The 25,225-nt window shown below is 31.1% G+C and overlaps 1 protein-coding gene across 2 annotated transcripts in view; it reads left to right on the forward strand.

Annotated features, from left to right (window-relative positions):
* The window catches only part of LOC126725283 (putative leucine-rich repeat receptor-like serine/threonine-protein kinase At2g19230), a 71,114-nt gene that overhangs the window by 44,905 nt on the left and 984 nt on the right, over positions 1-25,225 (forward strand). For both annotated transcript variants that reach the window (XM_050429848.1, XM_050429846.1), the window contains one exon: positions 23,440-23,629. In XM_050429848.1, the coding sequence (XP_050285805.1) occupies positions 23,440-23,629 (190 nt within the window). The remainder of the gene's footprint in view (positions 1-23,439; positions 23,630-25,225) is intronic.

Raw genomic sequence — 25,225 nt, forward strand, 5'->3', positions numbered from 1 at the left:
TAAAAAATTGTTCGCTGTTTTCCCACAAAACACCTAGTGAAATCGTGTTTTCTAAATTTAAAAGCCAAATCTAAATGCTTTTTCATGTATTTCACAATAATCGAATTTGTTTTTTTGCATTGATAAAATCTGTTTCTATGTTAAAAAAATTTGCCCTCTATACATTATGTTTACTGTCTTTTCGAAGCTGCTTACCGCATTCATAAAATCTGTTTTTTGCATTAATTAAAATTGTTCACTGTTTTCTCATAAAAATTGTTCACTCTTTTCTGCATAAATTGTTTTCAACATTGGCGCAGTTATTGCACTTATACGGTTTTTGTGTTTTTTTTTTTTTTTTAAAATATGTAACCATATGAATAATGGACAAACTCCATGAAAGAAAAATGAATGATTCGTACAAATCATCTAATGGTAAATGCCTCAAAAAATTCAAATTTGTAAAAAAGTTCGAATTAGTTGAATGTAGAACTGTTCACTAAGTAAAACTAGTTTCTACATTAATTAAAACTGTTCACTGTTTTCTTGTAAAAATTGTTCACTGTTTTCTGCATAAACTATTTCTAGCATTCTGCACAAAATTATTTTCTGTTCAGCATTATTTAAAAAATTGTTCATTCTCTTTTCTGTGTAAATTATTCTATGTTCACTATTTAAAAAATTGTTCGCTGTTTTCCCATAAAACACCTAGTGAAATCATGTTTTCTAAATTTAAAAGCCAAATCTGAATGCTTTTTCATGTACTTCACAATAATCGAATTTGTTTTTCTGCATTGATAAAATCTGTTTCTACGTTAATAAATTTGCTCTCTACACATCACGTTTATTGTATTTTCGAAGCTGCTCACCACATTCATAAAATCTTTTTTTTTGCAATAATTAAAATTGTTCACTGTTTTCTCATAAAAATTGTTCACTCTTTTTTGCATAAATTGTTTTTATCATTGGCATAGTTATTGCAACTATATGGTTTTTTTGTTTTTTTTTTTGTTTTAAAATATGTAACCTTATGAATAATGGACAAACTCCATGAAAGAAAAATGAATGATTCGTATAAATCACCTAATGGTAAATGCCTCGAAAATTTCGAATTTGTAAAAAAGTTCAAATTAGTTGAATGTAGAAATGTTCACTAAGTAAAACTATTTTCTGCATTAAGTAAAACTGTTCACTGTTTTCTGTATAAACTATTTCTAGCATTCTGCATAAAATTATGAGAAAACAGTGAACAATTTAGAAAACACGATTTCACTAGGTGTTTTATGAGAAAACAATGAACAATTTTTTAAATAATGCTGAACAGAAAATAATTTTATGCAGAATGCTTGAAATAGTTTTTGCAAAAAACAGTGAACAATTTTTATGAGAAAACAGTGAATAGTTTTACTTAATGCAGAAAACAGATTTTATGAATGCAATAAGCATATTTGAATATATAGTAAATATGATGTGCAGAGGGAAAATTTTATTAATGTAGAAACAGATTTTATCAATGTAGAAAAATATATTCGATTATTGTGAAATTCAAACATGAAAAGCATTCAGATTTGGCGTTTAAATTTAGAAAACACAATTTTCACTAGGTGTTTTATGAGAAAACAGTGAACAATTTTTTAAATAGTGTCCAGAAAATAATTTATGCAAAAAAGAGAGCGAATGATTTCTTAAATAATGCTGAACAGAAAATAATTTTATGCAAAATCGTAGAAATTGTTTATGTAGAAAACAGTGAACAATTTTTATGAGAAAACAGTGAACAGTTTTAATTAATGCAAAAAACAGATTTTATGAATGCGGTAAGCAGATTTGAATATACAGTAAATATGATGTGCAGAGAGAAAAATTTATTAATGTAGAAATAGATTTTATCAATGCAGAAAATATATTCGATTATTGTGAAATTCAAACATGAAAAAGCATTTAGATTTGGCGTTTAGATTTAGAAAATACGATTTCACTAGGTGTTTTATGAGAAAACAGTGAACAGAAAACAATTTATGCAAAAAAGAGAGCGAACGATTTCTTAAATAATGCTGAACAGAAAATAATTTTATGCAAAATCGTAGAAATTGTTTATACGAAAAATAGTGAACAATTTTTATGAGAAAACACTGAACAATTTTAATTAATGTAGAAATTAAATTCATATTTCGAAATTAAAATCTCTATATTTTACAATGCTTCTATTTAAATAAATAAAAACATAAAAAAATACTTATTTTTATCTTTATGTTTATTTGTTGTTTATCCCCAAACAAAAAAAAAAAAAAAAAAAATTTACACAGTACTCGAGTTTGGTAAACTCGAGTACTGTTTTTTTTTTTTTTTTTTTTTTTTTTTTTTTTTTTTGCGTTTTATTTATAAAATGTACTCGAGCTTGGTATACTCGAGTATTGTGTAAATGGTACTCGAGCTTACCAAGCTTGAGTACCACATAAATTTTTTTAATCGCACAAATCCAACTCAACGGTGCCACGGTGGCAAAACTTATGAGGAACTCGAGTTTCTGAAACTTGAGTTATGGAAAAAGTGGTACTTCACCATTTATTTCCAAAATAGTGTTTTATTGCTAAAAATTTCTAAAAAAGGTGGTATATGGCCATTTTGGCCCAAAACTTGCTACTACTAATGAAAATATTTTTTATATTCTCACTCTCTAATGTAACTATTTTCATGATTTTAAAAACTAGTATGGTCAAAAAATTGGTTTTGACCCCGGTTCTCAATTTTTACTGATTTATACCAGTTTTGGGGTATTTTATCTAACTGGACTAGTGCCTAATTTTCAGTTGAACTAGTCAGTCCGGTTTTTAAAACATTGACTCTCTCTCTCTCTCTCTCTCTCTCTCTCTCTCGCAAAGATGGTGAATGGGTTTTCTCTCTCCAATCCACAAATCTGTTCAGTGATGGTGGTAGATGGGTTTTAATGGCAAATAGTAATTTGTGGATTTGGTGATGCTTGGTGGTGCGATTGGGTTTGGTGCTTGAGCCTTAAACGTTGGTTTCATCTATGATTGGGTTTTGTGCTTGAAGCTGAAGTTGGGTTTGTGGTGGAGCTCGCAATGGAGGACGTTGGTTATTGATTTGGGTTGTTTGTGATGGAGTTGGGTTGAGAGAGTGGGGTTTTATGTTGGTTTCATGAGAGAGAGAGAGAGAGAGAGAGAGAGAGAGAGAGAGAGAGAGTTTGGTCTAGAATTTTCTGTGATTTTGTTGGATAGTAGGAAGTCCAGTGGTGTTGTTGAAGGAGGGTCCGTTGGGCATAAGGGTTGTTAGGAAAGGGGTGGGTGAGGAAGAGGATACAAACAGATATGTTTATTTATTTTTGAATATAGAAAAAAATAATATTTAAATAGGATAGATAAGTAAATATTGAAACTGATTTATGAGTGTACTCGTTAAAGTAGTAAAAGTATAGTTATTTATTTATTTATTTAGTTTAGTTAAAATGTTGTTGGGCTGATGTGAATGTCCTAATAAAGTAAGTCATAGCTAATCAACTAAAGGATTTTATTTCATTTAATTCAAATGATGGATAAATTTCCTAAATATTTGCAATTCAATTATCATCTTCAAATTCTTCTTCCTCATTATAATCATCAAATTAAAAAAAAAAAAACCAGTGAATATACTTAAAAAAACTAGGACTATAGCAACGTTTATATTATTCTTAAAGTGAGTTTATACTATACTATCCTATCTATTAAAAGAGCATTTAAATTCAACATAAGATGCCCTTGTAAACTTTACGCATTTTCTTTTTAACATATAGTGTGAGTTTGGATTCAGCGTTTTCGTTGAATCCTGCGTCACACATTTAAGGGAGAGACAAAATTTACTGTTCATGAGAAAAAAAAAACTATTCACACACTGTTCATATACTGTTCATGAACTGTTTATGGGTCCCACGATACTATTCACACATTTAAAAATTATTTTGCTACAGTGTTTTCAGTTTTCAGTTTCAACAACAATAAGTTCAATCCAAACGAACCCATAATGGTGAACGTTATTAAGCAAATTTTTTTTTTCTTTTTCTTTTTTGAGAAGACGTTATATATGCAAACTACTTTTATATATTTATTTATTTTACATGGTTAAGCTAAATAAGATTATGATTGCTCATTTTCTCAAAAAAAAAAAAGGGGTTATAATTGCTCATACATACAAATACAATAAATATATTTACAATACTCCATTTATTTAAACAAAATTTAAATATTGATTTGTTTGAATTCTTTGAACGATTTAGATTTATATGTATTGCAATTATTAAAATGGATATGATCCCATCAATTTTTCGGGCCGCGGTCCTATGAAAGTCTTTCACTCCTTTTTTTTTTTTTCCCTCTTTTAATATATTTATTTTCTTTGTTTTCTTTTTTAGGAATTGGATCTGATTATGTGTTTACAATAAAAAAAAACAGCTTCCATAAAATAAAATAAAAGGTACATCATTTATTTTCATTTCTACATTTTTTGGTTTTTATTAAAAAATAAAAGATTTCAATATACATGTATAGTGGACTGCATTACGTATTATATAGTTTATTTTGTTAAAAATATGTTTGGAAGTTTGGAGAGAGAAAAAAGGAGAGAAAAGTAGGAAAAATGGAGAGAAAATTATCCATTCCCTTTTGATGTTTTAAAAATTAACTAATTAGAATAGAGAATATATAGTCATATGTATTGAAAATTTCAATCCTATTTTGTTATTATTATTTATAAAAAATTAGATATATGTTAACATCAAACTGATAATATTAGCTATTCAACTTATTAAATAGAAGTGAAACCCCTCCCAATCAACTTTTCCTCTGGTCCCAATTCTCTCCCTCCATTCAAACACGCTAAAAACAGTCACTTTACCAAAAAAAAAAAAAAAAAAAAATAGTAGTCTTGCCAGTCACACAAAATACAATATTCGAAAACTCATCATGTTATAACTAGATCTCCCTCTCACATGTCATGCTCTAAGAAATGACTTAAAGAAAGAGAATGGCTAAGTAGATCATTCACATTAGTCAATATATAACGGTTCATGGGGTAAATTTTCACCTCCAACTTAAAAAATTACTTACATCAAACCATGTAAACTTATATAAATTTGAATTGCTGTTATAATAACTGTGTAAATATACACATTTACTATTCACCTGCAAATCCATTTTTTACAATACTAACTCATATACAGAGAGAGAGAGAGAGAGTAATAAAAATAATATTTTTTATGAAATGTACTGTATAATAGATAATTTGATATGGATTTCTTGAAAAGTAATTGTGTGAAAGAAAAAGAAAAAAGAATTCTTTTCCTAATACATATATATATATATATATATATTTATTTATATATTATATGAACTAATATGAGCCTCTTAAAGAAAGGGCTTAGATTTAGAGTGTCTCCAATATGATGAGAACATGTGACCGTGTCATATCTGATATAGGACGGCTGTTATAAATGCTCTTAAAGAAAAGGCTTAAATTTTTGTGTGTCCCAAATTGGACGAGAACATGTAACCGTGTCATATTGATTTAGGACACCTGACCCATTCCATGTCTCAAGGGAAAGGTTGATTCATAGGGGCAATGAATTTGAAGAGAATAACCTGGTTATGTTTGGTTAACTTGTTTTCATAGGAGCAACATAGGGGCAATGACTCATAAGTCATAAGCAACGCGACATTCACGGCACCGAAATCATTAATCAAACTATTGCATTATCAGTCAACGCCGGGGGTTTTATTTCCTATCCAAAAAAAAAGAAAAAAGAAAAAAAAAAAAAAAAGAGAGGAATATAGTGGGAAATACGGGGACAAGAATATCTCCATCTCTCTCGCCATAACAAAAGTAGGCAATTGAAATTGATGAAAAGTTGTTTGTCAGTAACATATATGTCATTGTCGCTAAAGTGCTATTTATATATCTTCCTTCTGAGTAGAGAATGATATGCCAATAAAGATCAGCATGGATGATGCCTTAGAATCAATTTGGGTTCTGAAAGCATGTGTTCTCGTTGTTTTGATGATTGGTATTCTTGGCAATTGGAAACTAGCTGAAGGAAATAATGAACATGCAGGAAGAAAACTTGTTGATCATGTTCCAGGTATGTAATAACTAGCTTTTAGACATGCTTTCTTGGAATATAAAAACTTGTTGCCATAACAATTGCGAAGGAAGAAGCTTTTATTTTGTTGTTGTTGTTGTTGTTACTATCTATGTGTATCAATTAGATTATAAATTGGATTCCAATTGTTATTAATCTTACCCAATGTGTCTTATCTAAGGTTTTTTTTTTTTTTTTTTTTTTTTTTTTTTTTTTTTTTTTTTAATTTAGGTGAGTTAATGTTGTGTAAAAGGCAAAGAGTCTAATATAAATTGTTAGAATTTTAGACCCCATGGAAACACAGTTTGTTTAACCTAATACAATAGCCAAGTTGTTACTTAGGTCAATTATTCAGATCTAGGTTAAATAATAATAAATCATATAATGCAAAAGGGAAAAGTAAATAACACAATAATATAATGACTTAGGAAAACCAATGAAACAATTCGTCTCAAGGTAAAAAACCTGGGGGAATGATCCTAAGAGAACAATCCACTATATCAAATTGAGATTTACAATTTAGAATATCAATTCGTAGTAAATCTAACACAGTTACCTAATTGGGCTCTAACTCCACACACTTCCTTGATCTGGATCTTGTTCTCACATGAACCACCTATTCATGCTTTGAATCTCCCACATAGACCTCCAGTCTATGATTTTAAGACCACCCTTAAAGGTTTAGATCTCTAGCACCTTTGATGACTAGTGATGTAGCAACTTCAGATCTACTGATTCTAATGGTATGTAGATTGATTTCCGGTTGTTACTTTGAAAGGAGAATGCAAAACCTTTTAAATCTTAAAAGATAAGCTCCAAAGTCATCACAAAACGTGGCTTAGGGTTTCCTTTAAATACTATGTGAATTGGATCTAAAACCTTAATCACTTGATGAGCTTAATGGGCTGTTAAGCCTTAATTAAATTTTGTAGATCTATGTCTTAATTGGTCGAGCCTTCTTCTCGAATAGTCGAACCTAGCATGTTTTGAATTTCCTAAGCTTGCAACTTTCTTGTTCTTGTATTTTGACTTGCAACACCTTGAGCATTGTCTAATCATACTTATAGACTTAGTAATTTATATCTAGACAAGTTTATGCTCCCAATTTGCCAATTATTCTAAACTTTTAGAACCTAACATAATTAAACCATCAAAAACCAGAGAGAGAGAGAGAGAGAGAGAGAGAGAGAGAGAGAGAGAGAGAGAGAGAGAGAGAGAGAGAGAGAGAGTGTGTGTGTAATTCATTTATGACTTAAAAAATATGTAATTCTCACACTAGGTATAATTTGAATTTATATATGTGTATAACTATGATTGTTTTTAATTGGATCATGCATATGCATGTGTTATACATTAGTTTTATTATTAGAAGTTTTCAATTATGATCACAATATTGCTTTGCAATTTTTTTTTTGAAGTTCCCTTTTATTTCTCTAGCAATCCATGCAAGTGTGTGCGTGTTTTAAGTCAAAGTTTGTGAAAAAATTCAATTAGATTCTTTTTTTTTTTTTTTTTTTTATAAGGTAGAAATTCTACTTTATTTTAATCTAAGTGTATATATGTGTAAAGCTCTCTCCTAGAGACTTGAACCCTGACCCTTGCCCCTATACTCCCTAAGCACTTATATTTTTAGAATGACTACTACACCAAGAGTGTGCAGTAGTTGAATTGGATTTCAATTGAGGTCCAATTTTACATTATGTCTCCAATTTAAGATTTTTAATTTTTGTGCTAAGTTAATTATTTATTGGAAAAAACGAAGAGTCCAATATTAAATGAACCATATAAAAAAAAAAAATCAATCATACACCTAATCTAACCTTTTTTCTTTTTTTTTTATTATAAATACTTATGATCTAAACAATCTTAAGGTTGATCTTAGGATAATAAATGGTATTTTATGGACTATGTAATATGCTAGAAGTACTATGTGGGCAATTGATAAGTTTCATTTTAGTACCAAAAAAAATTAATAAATATTTGTTATTGACCAAATTTTAAGTATATATAGGTTAATTAGGATCAAAACATCTCTTTGAAACTGTATGATAAAATATTTAAAATAAGTGCTAACAAAAATTTACATTAAATTATCATTGTTTAAGCTAAATAAAAGTTAAAGTAGAAAGAGATTTAAAAAAAAAAATATCCTAAAAATATTAAGATACTATAAACAAATATATGATCTACAATTTTTTTTTTTTTTTTTTTTTTTTAAGGTAAAGGATCTATAAATTTTAGTGTATGTAAAATTGAAGCTGCACATAGTGTGGGTTACATGCTAGTATGATATATATATATATATATATATACACATACACACCATGAGAGAATCTTACCATATCAATGAGTAGGATTTATACAAACCAATACACTATCTCATATTGGTTTTTCAAACTAAATTAATGGCAAGAGGCAATTGACCCGTGGCTTTTGAAAATCCCCATCCCCTCCTATATTGTTTATATATATATATATATATATATGCATGTATGTATGTATGTGGGTCTGGGTGACCCAAGATAAGTGGAAACTACCACAACATGGGTATATAGGAATGCTACTATCAAAGTTCAGGTCCGAGCTCAAGCTATGTTTTTATTTATTTGTTTTGTGATCGAAGGCATTCCTAGGAGAGTAATTAGGCAATCCCAAGCTACTTTCCAATTGGATTGGATGGGGGCATTCCCCCCAACCAACCACATGTATGTATCCATAGTGGGCAACCTTGCTATTTTCTCTACCTGTGAAACCCACATCTGCTTGGAAAAAATCGTTCAATAATAACTTGATACCCTCGATGATGGGACCAACGCTAGATGAGGATTCAACTGCACCCTTGATTGCATTGACAAACGATTGAGCTTCTCCTTCAATCAGAACTTTCCTGAGATCGAGTTCCTTTGCGAATAGAAGAGCAGATTCAAATGCTACCTCCTCAACTTCTTCAGCGCTGTAGCTGTTCTCAAAACCTTATACATTTAGCAGCAATAATTCGCCCTTGATGATCTCTGACCACTATCCCAACACCTGAGCTGCCATCCAGATAAAATGTTGCCATCAACGTTTAATTTGTCTATCCCATGGGTTGGCGGGCTCCACCCCATCTGAGGAGGTTTATTAGCTTGAATTGGCGGCAGAGCTGTTTTGCTGAAATCCTCCAGCAATTGTTGTCCCATCTCACTATTTCCTCAGCACTAAGACGAGTGTCCCCATGAACAGTTCTGTTTCTATTGAACCATATTGCCCATGCCACTGTAAAGAAGAGGGCCATCTCGCTACTTGTTGCCTCAAGACTGATCTTGAAGATGAATGCCATAAAATCCCTCAAGACAAGTGTTTTTTGCTTCCCTACACTCCCACAGAGCAAGAGCCATTGACTCAACACCTTGGCCTCACAATTTGCATTGACCTGTATTGATGCCACACCTCAATAAATTCCCCAGTTTTAGGGAGGCTGTCAATTGTTACTATCCATTAAATTACGGATTTTAGGCGGTGCTCACATGTTCCACTCTTATGATCCTAGTGTTCCATATTGATTAAGTTTAAGGTTAACCATGAGTTTATAAACTCTTGGGCACCATTCCCTTGCAAGCCAATTTTCAAGGGTGATTTATACTCATGGATTTGTAACATTTGGTATCAGAGCCAACCACCACCTTGATTAATTAGGTGTAACTCATTGAGTATGAGATCAAATGAGTTGTAACCTCCTGGACACCTTCCCCTTGCAAGCCAATTTTCAAAGTTGAGTTCTACTCATGGGTTTGTAACATCCACACTTTCTTCCAAACGAGTTTATAATCAAGCGTGGCCATTGAATATGAGATCAAATGAGTTGCAGTTTTGTAGTTGGATTCTGGAAGGGGCGACCTAGAAGTTAGATTAAAATTATTGATAGTTGAGTGGGGCCACCAAAAAGAAAAAGAGCTACCAACGGGTCAGTGTTGCTAGAGAGAGTCGTCGTGAATGTCGGAACGTGGTGGTATGTTATGATCCAAGTGTCTCACATTGATTAAGTGCAAGTTTAACCATGTGTTTATAACCTCTTAGGCACCTTCCCTTAGCAAGCCGATTTTCAAGGGTGAGTTCTACTCATGGGTTTGTAACATCCACACTTTCTTCCAAACGGGTTTCGTTGGGTCTCCATTTGAGCTCTCTCCTTCATGTTTTCCTTCCAGTATGTCAAGTGCTATAGGGTACGCACTTTTCACACTGAAGTTGTCATGTTTCATCACAACCAAAATTATAGAGTCATCTGGAAGTCTATGACCTAGTGGAATGCTAAGGATGGTGGTAATGTCATGTGGTAAGAACAATATTTCCACCATATTTATTCTCCATTGTTTTGTTTCGGTATCAATGAGAGAGGAAGCTATAGGTATACAATCAAAATCCACTTGCGAAGACATGAGCCGCATGATATGTTATTGCAGTTGGCCGCCACCTATCCTCCCATATGTGAATCATTTTTCCATTCTCCACTCTCCACCTATCCTCCCATATTTGTGGCTTGCTTGAACACCTCTCAATTAAATTGCTTTGTGGTGAGCAATTTGATTAGTAGGCTTGCTTGCCCTATCATCATCGATTTCTCTAGAGCCTCCTTACTAATCTCTATATGGTCGTCGTTAGTGGAGGATCTTGCCAATCTTTGACACAGACTAGACATACCTTCACTCATATCAAAGATTTCACAAGAGAAAAATAAAAGGAATAAAATAGGGAAAAGGAGCATCCAAATGAAGATTGAGGGAATAATAAAAGAGAACAAAGACTATAGAAGAAGAGAGTTCTGTGTGAAAAGTGTGTATCTCTCTCTCTCTCTCTCTCTCTCTCTCACAAACCCATCTATCTCAATACTTTTCCAAAAACCCTAGATACATTCATCACCTTTCTTTCTTGTGCTCCCTCTCTCCATCTCTCTAGAGCCAAATCAGTCTCAAACTCAGAGAGAATGGTGGCAAGTGAGCACACCAAACCTAGTAACCCAAAAACCCACTGAATTGAAGTAAATTAAAGCAAATCTATAGCGAATCTAAAGCAAATCTAACAAGGTAAGATTTGATGTGGATGTGGTTTTATTTGTTATGGGTTTTGGTGTTTAGATCTTGGATTTTTGGGTTAAGGTCTTAGATTTGTAGGTTTAGATATTTGATTTCTGGGTTTAGAACTTAAATTTTTAGATCGATCTCTCTCTCTCTCTCTCTCTCTCGTGGCAGAATCTGGGATTTTGGTGCAATTGACTTCCGATCTAGCAAAAGCCACATTGATGGAGGCTAGAGAACCGACCTCTGATGATCATGATCAGAGCCTGCAAAGGGGTAATTGACTCCTATGGTGTGGTGACAAAATTTTTCAATAATCGCACTAACCAAACCATGAGCACTATATGAATTTGGAATGCAGGTTTCTTTTCTTATCTATCAAAACAAGTGTAGCATACTCCAAAATAAAAATCACAACCCAAAATTGATGATGGTTTAAAAATGAGAAATGCTACATTCATAACAATTTCACTAAATAATATAATAAACAAATGTTTATATTACTTTATGTAATTAGTAGCACATTAGTTTGTAAAACTTAAATAGTAAAATTTGAAGTATCTGATTATTAAAAAAAAAAGGGTATTATCCTTAATATCACTCTAATTTATAATTTTTGACACCATATGCCCGGGGCGCTAACCTTTTTTATTTTATATATATATAATAATAAATAGGGCAATGTGGACTCTTTTTTTTTTTTTTTTTTTTGGGTGCAAATATATACAAATATAGTTGGGAGTGGAATGATTTTAACTCTGGATGTTTTTATTAAAAATGATAGAAAGTATCAACTAGTTAAACTTCAAGAATTTTGGACAACCAAATAATATCACTCACAAATTCATGTTTGGTTTTAAGAGAAGGGCTCTTAGCTGCAGTCCGTAGTTTAGAACAGGAGTTCATTTGAACTACCACAATTTTTTCTTTTATGGGAACCACAAAATTCTTAATAGTTATAAAACTATGATAATATTTCAAATTAAGAAAAAGGTACTTAGTCTGGACCACTCTTTTTCATTTATTTTATTTGTTTTTAATTATGTTGAATTTCGAACTAAATTCTACATGAATTTATCATATTGATTGATATGTATAAACTTATATATATCTCTCTTCTTCGGCATAAAATTTCTAGGATTCATAAGCATTGATTGTGGGTCAACCTACGATTACTTGGATGAAGACACTGGTTTATCTTACAAGTCAGATAAAGGTTTTGTGGACACTGGGACAAATAATGTCATATCCCCTGAACACTACTCTTCAAATACTCTTTTCAAGCGGCTATTAATTAATGTGAGAAACTTTCCCCAAGGAACAAAGAATTGTTACACCCTCAAACCTGAACAAGGCAAAAACAGTAATTATTTCATCAGGGCTTTCTTTTACTACGGAAATTATGACGACAAGGGTGATGTTCCCAAGTTCGACATATATGTTGGGGTTAATCATTGGACCACAGTTGAAGACTACACTAGGTTCATTTTTTCTATGATTTATGTTCCAACGTCTGACATCATATATGTCTGTTTGATAAACACGGGATCTGGAATACCTTTCATTTCGGCCTTGGAGTTACGTCCTTTGGACAAGTCCATTTATCCATTTGACTTCGGTGTGCTACAAAATGGCCGGCGATACAACCTGGGCACCTCAAGTAATGGTCAGGTTTTGGTCAGGTAAATAAGCTATAGCTTCTTTTATTGATTTTTCTTTATATCTTTTTTTTTTTTCTTCTGTTTATGGTAGACAGGGTCCCTAGAATTTTTTTATTTATTTTAATCCTATATTAATATTTGTGAGTTTTATTCCAAATTTAAAACAAAAAAAAAAAATCCATTTTTATTTTAATAAAGAAGAAACAAATTACTCAAAAAAAATTATTGGACACACCCATACTCACACTAATCAACATCCTACTTAAGTGCCAACTCATAATTGATGTGCATCATTTGACAGTTGACATAACATGCTCAAGTGCTTGTGGTAGACCCACATAAAAGTGCTCAAATCTAATCATAAGTTGACACTTAATAGGGTGTGGAAATGAGTTTATTCGTAGGTGGACTAGAAAGATGTCTACTCAAAAATAAATTGGTTTATGCATTATAACTAGGAAAAAATTGGCTTTTGCCTTTTCTTTTTAAAATATCCAGCAAAATGTTCAATGTCTGAAACTAATTAGAGAAATGTCCCTGTTTTGAAACTCAATTTTCTAAAAATCGAGTTTCAAATGTATAACTCAATTTTTGGAACATCGAGTTATAGCCAACGTGAACTTAGAATTTTTTTTTTTTTTTTTGGGAACTTGAGTTCCATGTAAAGTACTCGAGTTCCACTTGAATTTTTTCAAGGAACTAGAGTTTTTTTTTTTTTTTTTTAATTTTCAGTTTGCTATAACTCGATTGTCCAAAAATCGAGTTTTAAATTGAAAACCGAGTTTCAAAACAGGGGCATTTCCCTAAATAATTTCAGATATGGGGCATTTTATTGGATTTTTTTTTAAAAAAAAAAAAGCGCAAAAGCCCATTTTCTCTATTATAACTATGTATGTATGACATTATTTTGTTGTTGTTGTTGACTTGTATATTGTCTAACACTTTGGTTGTTCGCTTATTTAGTATTCAAAATTAAAAGTGTAAGACTTTGATTTTTGAGTTTGAGAATTATTGTACTATCCAACTACACCTAATGGATGGTTTAGGTGTTTTTTTCTTTCTTAGCAAGATGATTTTATAATTAGGCGTCATTATCAATTATGTATTGTTTTATGTTGTAATAATTTCTTAATTAATTGAATTAAATATCAATTTAGTGAACACATGTTATTTGCTCTTAGCTTACCTTGACCCTCGATAATCATACCTTGATCTTGATAAGCACATGAATCTTTATTTTTTTATATTTTATTTTTTATAATAATAAAAAAAATTTATCCACAAGAATTAAAAAAAAAAAAAAAAAAAAAAAAAAAAAAAAAAAAAAAAAACTACAGTTGAAAATGGAGCTTTATTATTACAGAGCATAATATAATGTAGTTCAACATTTGAATTTCATAATAAATTGTTAAATATTTTTCAATTGTTCCAATTATGATTAGAAAATCAATGTCCTAATTACTTTTTTTTTTTGAGAAATAATTACAACATGCTGCTAACCTTGCAGCTCGAACCATTTCCCTCCTAAACCTCCAAACACTTTGTACATGGAGAGGTGCCAATTCAGCTACAAAGCCTTTGGCAATGTCCTAATTACTTAATTATGAAGTGATTGAACATTTGTACTTATACTATTGCAGTTTCTAATATTTTTTAATGCTACAATGGCCTCTTTCCTATCCTAGGTACAAGAGCGATGTTTATGATCGAATGTGGTATTCTGTTAGAACGTTATCAAACTGGGTTCCGACCAATGCCTCCTTAGCAATTGACATGCAGGGCAGCAACGATAGCTATAAACTACCGCTAGAAGTGTTGAGAACTGCCATCCAGCCACCAAGTGGTTACCATGCCTTACATTTTGAGGACGACAATTCAGATGATGTCTCTGAACGTTATGTTTGCTTTCACTTTGCTGAAATTGCAAAACTTACGCAAGGAATGAAAAGAGAATTCATTATTGATGTGAATGGGGGAAACTATATCTCAGAACCCATAATACTTGACCATTTAAAGCCACTTTCCATATGTCTCAATCAAACATTCAAAGGCCATTTTAGTTTTTCTATTAATGCAACAACGGGGTCCGACCTTCCCCCCATCCTCAATGCCTTTGAGTATTACTTTGTAATCTCTCCCTTCTATCTACTCAATGCAACCGACTCAAGAGATGGTATGTTCTTTTATTTTAAAGAGATATTACAAATTTTATAAAATTACCTTTGCAAGTTATGTGCTATTAGTCACAAAAAGAAAAAAGAAAAAAAAAATCATTTGTTATGATTTTAAATCTCACCAATCATATTAATTGCTATATCATGTTATGTTATAAAATTTGTAGTAATTATAGCATTTTATTTTATATCTCATTATTCTCTTGGCTGCTATAATAGTGGTAACATTGAGTCTAATGTTATTGTAGTCGGTTTTCTACTTTTATTTATTTTAAAATCCTTTTATTGGTTGAGCAATATTACATAGACAATATTTTTCACAACACATTTCACAGCTTTTAAGTTATTAAGTTGTCATTGATTCCTATTGGAACTAACAAACACAAATCCTCAGTACCATTTTTAGAGTTTGGCGGCACCCTATATATATATATATATATATATAGGTAAAATTGAGAGTAAATCCAATGTATGTTTTAAATGGGATTCTAATTGTTGTCCAATTTGTGCCACATGTCCTATTTAAATTTTTTTTATTTTTGTTCTAGGTGAATTAATGAAGTGCAAAAGATGAAAGGTCTAATATAAATAAATCATCAAAAACTCAATAAAAAAATAGTAAACTCATGTGTATATCCAAAAGAAATTTAAAAAAAAAATTAAAAAAAAAAAAGAGAGATAGAGAGTAATTTGAATCTATATATATGTGTAATTGTACTTTTTTTTTAATTGTATCGTGCTTATGCACATATTATACACTAGTTTAAAATAATGATTAACTATATATGATGCTTTAATTTGACTGGCTTTCGTAGACAATAATGAGGCTTATGTAGTGAGCCCAAATGAAAATCAATATAACTTAACCATTGTCAATTTTGTTGTGAAAAAAATATTGTGTATGTAGTATTGTTCAGAAAATTTAAAAAACATGAAGTGAGATCTTGATTTTCCTTTTTTTTTTTTAAATAATAATAATAATATGATAGTTGGAGAAGAGAGATTTGAACTTAAAATATAAAAAATAAATTATTGTTGGAGAAGAGAGATTTGAATTATTCTATTAGAAACACCAGGACATCTTACTCTTATAAATAAATGACAATGTTTTTAAAAAATTAAAATTAAAAAAATCTTAAGGGGAGTCTTATATGAAAAACTTACTTTTAGTATAAAAGTAAGTAACGTGCGTACAGGTTAATTAAAAGGACTTAGCTTAGGTCTAGTATCTCAAGTGTTGGATCTAGTGTGATGGCAACTAGTGACTAAAAGTGAACACATATCATCTCAACGAATCCAGTGCACTAGAGTATTAGACCAAATCTTTGCCCTATTTAAAAAGCAAGAAAATTGCTATAAACACAAACTATTTTACAACATTTTTATAAACTGTTGATGTAGCAAATTATTACTGATTCTTATATGGACCCACCATGTAATATCACATTTTTACTTACCAATAATCATTTAGGACATCAACAATTTTGTAAAAAAGTTTTTGGCTTTAGCATTTTCCTTAAAAAGCCAGTGGCACCCCTCTAAGTCACTTTATATGCGGTTGCGCTGCACCAAGAGAATTTCAGAAGAAAGGATGCTTTTGACAATCTTGGATTATTATTTTTATTCCTTTGTTGATTTCATATTGTATAACAAGTATTCTAAATTTCTTACCCCTCCTTTCAGTTTCTTTTGAATGATTATAATCTTAAATAACATTTTTTTGTAAACAACAGTGACTGCTATCGTGGACATTAAGCGAAATTCAAGAATCTCTAGAGACGACTGGCAAGGAGACCCATGTTCCCCCAATAAATATTCATGGAGTGGTTTGACTTGCAGTTCAGATGGTACTCCCAGGATCATTTCACTGTAAGTGCATTTTCAACACATGTGAACCAATGGAAGTTCAATGGATATGTTTGTTTTCTAAAAATAAATATATTTATTTTTTAAAGAATAAATATCGAGTACGAATCCATTAGAAATTTAGAATAGCTGGACCATCACAAAACTGCTAGTAGTTTTAAAGATGCGCCATTCAAAATAACAAGATGGAATTGATCACATTTCAAATGATTTGTAAACTAAGAGCGTTGGTTTCAATCTAAATTTCTAATGGAATTGGATGAACCCAAATGTTTTGCATGTTACTGAATTGAAAATTGCACTATTAAAGTTTTCAATTATTGATTTTGCCTATTAAAATTTAAAAAGATAAAATGTAATTTTGATTCTTAAACTTTACTAGAAATTTGTTTTTTATCCTTAAACTTTAAAATTTTCATCTTTTGTCCAAAAACCTTTCTTTTTTTTTTTTTTTGGTCCTTTAACAATTAAAAATGTTTTGCTTTCTATTCTTAAACTTTATCAAAAGTTTTCTTTTCGACCCTAAACTATTGATTTTTTTTTTTTTTTCCATTTTTCATCTCTATTTTTGTTTCTAAACGATTGAAATTGATATTTAAAAGTTTAGGGGGAAAAAAAACTTTATTGATAAAGACGGACTCAAATAATATTTTATCCTTAAAAAGAAACTTTGACTCTAACCACTAACTTTATAGGATATTTTGATTTGAGCCTTTGCAGTTGTATTTGTTAATGGGGATTGAGATTAGGATTAATAACTAGCGTATTGTGCATGATGCAATTGTAATCAATGAATGAGATTGAGAGTTGAAAAATATAACTTTTATTCAACCATTAAATTAAAATATTAAAAATAAGTTAAAAAGTTAAGAAAGTCAAAAAAAAGAAAAAATGTGAGAGAAAAGAGGGTAAATTGCAGCATATCAGTCTCGTAAACGTGTGGTGCTAAATGCCAAATAAGTAATCAATTTGGTCCATTTAAAATGTGTTGCATCACTTGAAAATATATTTCAATAAATAAAAAAATTATTAAAAAGAATAAAATCAAATATCTCTCTCTCTTTTGCATGGATGTTCAAATTGGAGAGGCCAAACACGAAATTGATCTTCAAATCGATTGCACTCCATCTCTATTTTTTGAAACTTAACTTCTAATAAGGGCATTTTGGTCCAAAAAAGAATATTCGTTAATATTGCCCATCGGGATGATCAAGTCTTCCAAATGGACATGGGCCAAAGACCTGTTGGGTAGCACCCCTTCAAAGGGTCTCGTTAGGCACCCACATATGTAGCTAACATACACATTGGCATTTTCTAGTTCACAGACTAGCAGATGGGAAAGTGTATCGACGGGATGAAAGTAGCCTACACCTGACGGATGGGGCAGCATACCGATGGGTTGAGGTGGCCCAGATTGACAAGTGAACCATTGGGCCCCACAAGCCTTTGTGTATTTCCCACTCATATATCTCTATATGGAAAGAACTTACGTGCCAAACCCAAAGGCAAAACTCTGCGCTCGTATCTTCCCTACACGGGAAGAAAAGCCCAAGATCTCGGAGCCTTAAATCTAAATCTTCCCTACAAGGAAAAACCTTGCGATCAAGGGATCTAGGTCAGCTATATATCACTATATAAGCGTTAGACCTCCTCATCGGTGCTCTCTGTAGCCCTTTGTTTCTTATTGTTCTTCAGGTACGTCGATTGGCGCACATGTAGACGATCAACTCACTGATGATTTTTGTGCATCATCAACTTTGATATCTTTATCTAGGTTTAGGATCTTTTCATTTGAGATCTGAGATTTGTGACTTAGGTTATCTTTTTCTCTCACACCCTTTTTTAAGACCTCAAATCATTGATCTTTTCAACCCTAGCTAGTGGCCATCTCCAACCACCAGTTTTTTTTAACCTCAATAATCATTTGTGATCACTAGTTGTTTCAAACCAACTACCTTAGCAACCATATCTTAATTTGATTACTAATTTTGTAAGGCCAGTGTACTTGTTTGTTGTTTGGCATGAGTTTTTTTTTTTTTTTTTTTTTTAATGATTTTCTTAATTTCTCATTTAGCTACAGACAGAAAAATATATTGGAAAAAAGAAAATGGAAATCTTAGACTAATATCGAAGACTCTTGATTAGGGTAGCGGTTTTATGTTTGTTCGGCTGCTTTGGTATTAAAAATGGGGTTGAGATTGTTGTATATATAGGTATATACATGGATAGGTTGTTAATGATGTTTGAGTTTGGAGAATATGGTCTCATAAAGTGAAAATTCAAGTTCTAGAATTTTGAGATAAAACCAATTGAGGTGTCGTTGCTATATACAGGGTATCGTGGCTATGACTGAGAGGGGGTTATAATTGAGCCTTTCAATGACGATAATGGTGTTTGAATTTGCAAGAAATTACTGAATAAAGGCAACCAGAGAAGAAGAAAAAGAACTTAAAAATCAAAAACAAAAAAACTATTTTTTTTACTAATAAATAATTAAAAGACATAAAAGAAAGATTATTTTTATAATGTAATCAAATGACGTGTTCTATAACCCTAACGCTAGTCATTTTAAGTTAAGGTGGACACCTCAGCAATAGTCATTAATGGGAGGATTAAAGTATTAACATTAGGAGGTAAAATCATAATGATCTCAAACCTATATAAGGAGTAATTACTAATTAAAAATTTAGTTTTTTTTATAAATTACAATGCTTGGATTTGAAATTTAACTAAGAACAAGCTCTTAAGGCAAATTTTTAGACAAAATAGCTTCTACTGTGATACTAAAAAACATTCATTATTCCTTTGTTTTGTGTGTGTATGTGTGTGTTTGTTTGATTTTGCAACAATGGCATCAACTTTTTCTTCTTCGATAAATTACAAGCAGGAACTTGAGCTCAAGCCAATTAACAGGGGAGATACCGATTTCACTCTCCAACCTTACAGCACTGCTTTATTTGTAAGTAAAAAAAAATGGAACGGGATATTATTTTAGTTTTCGAGTTTGATGTGATGTACAAAAGTTTAACTTTTCTCATACTCTACCAATCACAACTTGCTATGTATTTATTTACCTTTCCTTATAAACCACTTATGTTTAAAATAGAAAAAATAAAATCAATCATATAACATATCATGATTGGTGGAATATAAAGTGCGAAACACAAAAAGTGAGATATATGTTTTGTATTCCAACGTTTTTGGGTTCAAGTGATATCTTAACATGTATATGAATAGAGTCTTAGTGGAGTCCCTCTAAAAGTCCATAGTAAGGGCTCGTTTCGTAATGTTGTTTTAGTAAAAAAGTGTTGTAGAAATGCGTAGTGTTGTTTAAACAACAAAAACTGTTGTTCAAACAATGTTGCCAAATAGCCCCTAAATGTGGTTGATGTTGTGGAGGACAAACTTTTAATTTTATATGCAGGTCATGCAATTAAAAGTATTGTTGTTGTAGAGAAATGTTTTAAGCTTTATATGCAAGCACCATAATATTCAATGTGAGGTTGTCATCACTCATCAGTGACAAAAGAAAATAGTTTAACTTCAAATCTATGGATATCTTTACTCTTTACCCAAAGTTATTGTTAAATGTTTACATTTTTTTTTTTCTTTTTTCAATTTTAGGGATCTATCGTACAATAAATTGACTGGGAACATACCACAATTTTTAGCACAATTGCCAAATTTGAAGACTCTGTAAGTTATTGAACTAAAGCTATGTCCAACCTTTGGTTAGAATATTCTATTTTCTATCCATGAGGCACCTTAAAAATCTCATGGAACTCATCACTTGGGTACTACTTGCAAGTAGGAAATGACATTTTATTTTACACTATATTTGCGAGCAGTAATTTATGTGGAAATAAGCTTGATGATTCAGTTCCCGAGGCTCTCGCACAAAAGTCTAGAAATGGATCAATGATCTTGAGGTTAGTTTTTCATGCTATTTATTTCATTTTTCTTTACATTTTTGTTGTTCTAATTTCAAGTCCCCCCCCCCCCCCCCCCCCCCCCAGCTATCGCTTTCTAAACGTGCAAAACCAATACAGAGGTTCTATGTTCATTTGTTTCGAAAATGTAATTTCATATATATGTAATGTTAATCTCATCTAACTTTTAAAAACTTAATTGTCATGGCATGTTTCGAATATGCAAGTCTTGAGAAAATGTCGGATCTTTGTCTCTTGGGTCCACGTACGAAAAAAGAGAAGAAACAGAAAAAGGAGCTTTTTGTTGTGACAATTGTTGCAACATCCGCAGTAGTTTTAGTTCTCCTATTCTTTTTTTGTGCCCTAACTATCTATAAAAGGAAAAGACAAGGTAAGTCTTCCTTTATCTATAATTGGTATTACAAATTTACAATATACAGTTCATAGAAGTTAAAAGTTGCAATAGTTACTTAAAAATGATAAATTATTGTATAAAAAAAAATAGCTGTAATAATAAATTATAATTTTCAATTTCAATTTCAATGGAAGCTTTAATACCATACCACATTAGGAAAATTTGTTGCAATAATTTAAAATAAAGAAATCATTGTAATAACTTGGTATCCATTATTTTTGTATTTTATTGCAACAAAAAAGTCAAAATGATTGTTTATTACAAAGAAGTTATCATTGCAATAACTTAATATAAATGATTTTACTATCTATTACTACAACAAATATGAAATAATTATCTATTGCATAACATATATATTATTGTATTAAAGTTGTCATTAAAATATTTAGAATTTATTGTAAAGGAATTTTTTGTTGCACAAACTTATTGTCTCAAATTTTATTGCAATGTCTTGTATCAACTATTGCAATTACTCTAATGTTATTGCAAATGATTTTTTTTTTTTTTTGGTGTATAAACATATTTTCTAGTAGTGGAAGCTTTGTTGAGTATAGAGAAAGTATGCTTAGATTTTTTCAAGGAGGTTTGGTTTAGGTCATTTTGGTCACTCAGTAGTTGTTCTAGCAATAATTCTCCATTTAAATTTGTAGTAGAAACCTATGGCGACAATGTTGCTTGTGATGGTTAGACTATGATATTTATGGGTGGCAGTGAGTAGAAATTTGTGGGCTTTGATATTTATTTTTATAAGTTTAAGTAATTCAAGATTAAGGGAACAAAAATTACTCTCACTTTTTTCTGTGTATTACATGTGATCGTTTCGTTTACTGTAGATAAGAGTCATAAGACTTCAAAATCCGACTTCAAATTGAAGAGTCCGCAATATAACTACTCTGAGGTTGTGAGAATAACTAATAACTTTAAGACCATTATTGGAGAAGGAGGTTTTGGAAAAGTATATCTGGGCATCTTGAATGATGAAACTCAAGTTGCTGTTAAGTTGCTTTCTCCATCATCAAAGCAAGGTTATAAGGAATTTCGAGCAGAGGTTAGATCATGATTAAGAGTGCTATATTCTCTTTCATTATTTGAAAATAATGAAAATTTCAAAATTGTATTGGAAATATGATAGCATGAAACATGAAACAACATGGAAAAGTTAACAAATTTTCTAAGGGTATTGATTTATAAAATAATTTTAAAATTTTTTTATGGGGAAAGAAAAACACAACTATTTTTTTTATGACAACTTTTTAAATGCAGGCACAACTTTTAATGATAGTTCATCATAGAAACTTAGTCTCTCTCGTTGGGTATTGTGATGAGGGTGAAAACAAAGCGCTCATTTATGAGTACATGGCTAATGGCAACCTACAACAACATTTATCAGGTATAAATAATACTATTGTATTTAAGGTGATTCATTTATGACTCAACATTTGTGAAGCTAAAAGCATATTAGTCTAGGGCAAGGTTGTTTTATAACTACAATTTGTAATTGGTAATGTCCACCAAGAAAGCATATCTAACCAATTCCTGTAACTAGTGTCCGCACTCCATACTACATTTCCCCCCTTTTTTGTGGGGAAGGAGTTCGAAAAGGTTGAAAATTCATCAAGGGACTAGAAGATCTTTCCATGATACACCAATTTGAGACATAAGACTAGTTACAAAAAGGGTGGGGGTGGGGGGGGGGGGGGGGGGGAGAGAGGAGGTGGGATGAAGAACGGGGAATCCAATAAAAGCAACAATAAGTCTGAATACAAGTTCATGCAATAAAAAAATAAAAAAACTACTAATATGGATGCATATTAAAAGTGATGGCAGTAGTTGTCATAGGTAAAATTAATATTACTCCAACCACAACAAGCCATATTAACAATGGTGGAAAAATCAAATTATAAGAAAATGTTATCTTCTTAACATTACTAAAAGTGAAAGGTTACAAGGAATACATTGGGGAAACTAAGTCTCAACTAAATATTTGATCATTTCAGAATTATTATTTCTATTCTAGTGTGATTGCAAAACCATATTATCTTCCATAACAACTGCAACTATAGACAAGTTAATACATTTTGGCTGCAGTGACCAATATAAATGTCTTGAATTGGAATCAAAGACTTCAAATTGCAGTGGATGCAGCACATGGTTAGAAATAGATCAATCAAATTATTATTTCTCCATAGCATCTATTTATTTGTTTGCATACTAATTGCTTATTGGTGAAGTTGCAGGGTTGGAGTATCTACATAATGGTTGCAAGCCACCTATAATCCATAGAGATTTGAAGACCTCCAACATCTTATTAAATGAAAAAATGCAAGCAAAGATAGCTGATTTTGGGTTGTCTAGGGCTTTTGCAACTGAAAATGACTCTCATGTGTCCACTGGTCTTGCTGGTACACTAGGGTATCTCGATCCTGAGTAAGTGTGATGACTTTATGCATTTTATATACTTTTTAGCCATAGTTAGAATATATTTAGGCAAGACCCATTAGTATTTAGGTGGTCTTACACCATAATCCAATGTGGGGGTTTTAGTGGCACAGGAGCAAAGACCACACCTACAAGCCCATATTTTTATGCATTAAAAAAATTAAAATATATTTAGCTTCAGGTGATGTGTATGTAATTTCTAATAGATTTAGCAACACAATAAACCTTTTTATGTTGAAATGTTCCACTACTTATATCTTTTATCCTTGATGCACAAATTGACAAAAAAAAAAAAATAGGGTTAACTATACTTTCCCCAAATCTCTTCTTCTAGTTCCTTTTATTAATTCTCTCTTGAATCAAATCATTACTTATTGGTTATTGGGGAAAATGGACATCTGCCCCTAATTTACAAACTATGCAACAAAATGCCCCTATTTTAAAATTATTTAGCAAAATGTTCCTGTTTTTTAAAATCGATTTTAACAAAATGGAGTTCTGTGTAAAACTCGATTTCCTCAAAATTGAGTTCTATATATATTTTTGAGTGGAACTCGACATTAGCAATGTCAGGTTTCACTTAAATTTTCAAAAAATTTTAAGTGATAAAATATGCATAGAACTGTACATTGCTAATGTCAAGTTCCACCTGTAACTTAATTTTGTTAAAACTGAGTTTTAAAAAAATGGACATTTTGCTAAATAGTTTCAAAACAAGGGCATTTTGATGCATATTTCCTAAATTAGGGGCAAATGCCTATTTTCCCCTCATTAATTGCTCTTCCATACACATGAACAAACCAACTCAAACAACTCTCGCTCTTATCTTTTAATCAATAAGAGTCACCCCTATCTTTGAAAATATTTCTTTATTTTGTATTATGTTTCTTCTTTTTATTTTCACTTATTTACCTTAACATTCTTATTTCAACCATGCTCATTTTATGAACATGTTACTTTTTAAGGACCGAACATTCATTACCATAGAATAGTTGATTCAATAACAGTTCTAATTTTTTAGTTAACTTAATAGTTATTCTATAAACACACAATACTTCTTATATACTTTTTCACTTTATCTACCTTTCTCTTATCTTATGATTAATAGATTCTTCAAATTCTCAATCCTTATGAATTATTGATCAAATATATCGAAAGTATTCACTCTTTGGTATCTTTTGATTATAAAATTTTACAACATCTTCATGATTGTTTCTACTTTTGCAAAACTTACACTCCATGTATTGTGTTTATTTCTTCTTAATCTGGAGCTTTAAGACTCTAAATCACCCCTCCAAATTTATAACTTAGCATTGATTACACATCTAATTTCATCTACTAAAACTATATCACCTGTCTTTTCGATTTCCACCCGATCCTCAATGCATCATTTACCTTGACCACCTAATTCTTAAACAAACCTACAGTTTTATCCTCAATTGATTTAGTCAATTCAATTTCTTTAATGGCTCCCATTAATAAAATGTTTCGAAATAACTTTTTGATCTCTTCTTCATTTATATACACTCGTTGATCTTTATCTTAAATACGCACACTTGGAACAATTCAAGTCTCTTGTTTTCC

Source organism: Quercus robur, chromosome 5 (genome assembly GCF_932294415.1).
Source record: "Quercus robur chromosome 5, dhQueRobu3.1, whole genome shotgun sequence".
In the NCBI taxonomy this organism is placed as follows: Eukaryota; Viridiplantae; Streptophyta; class Magnoliopsida; order Fagales; family Fagaceae; genus Quercus; species Quercus robur.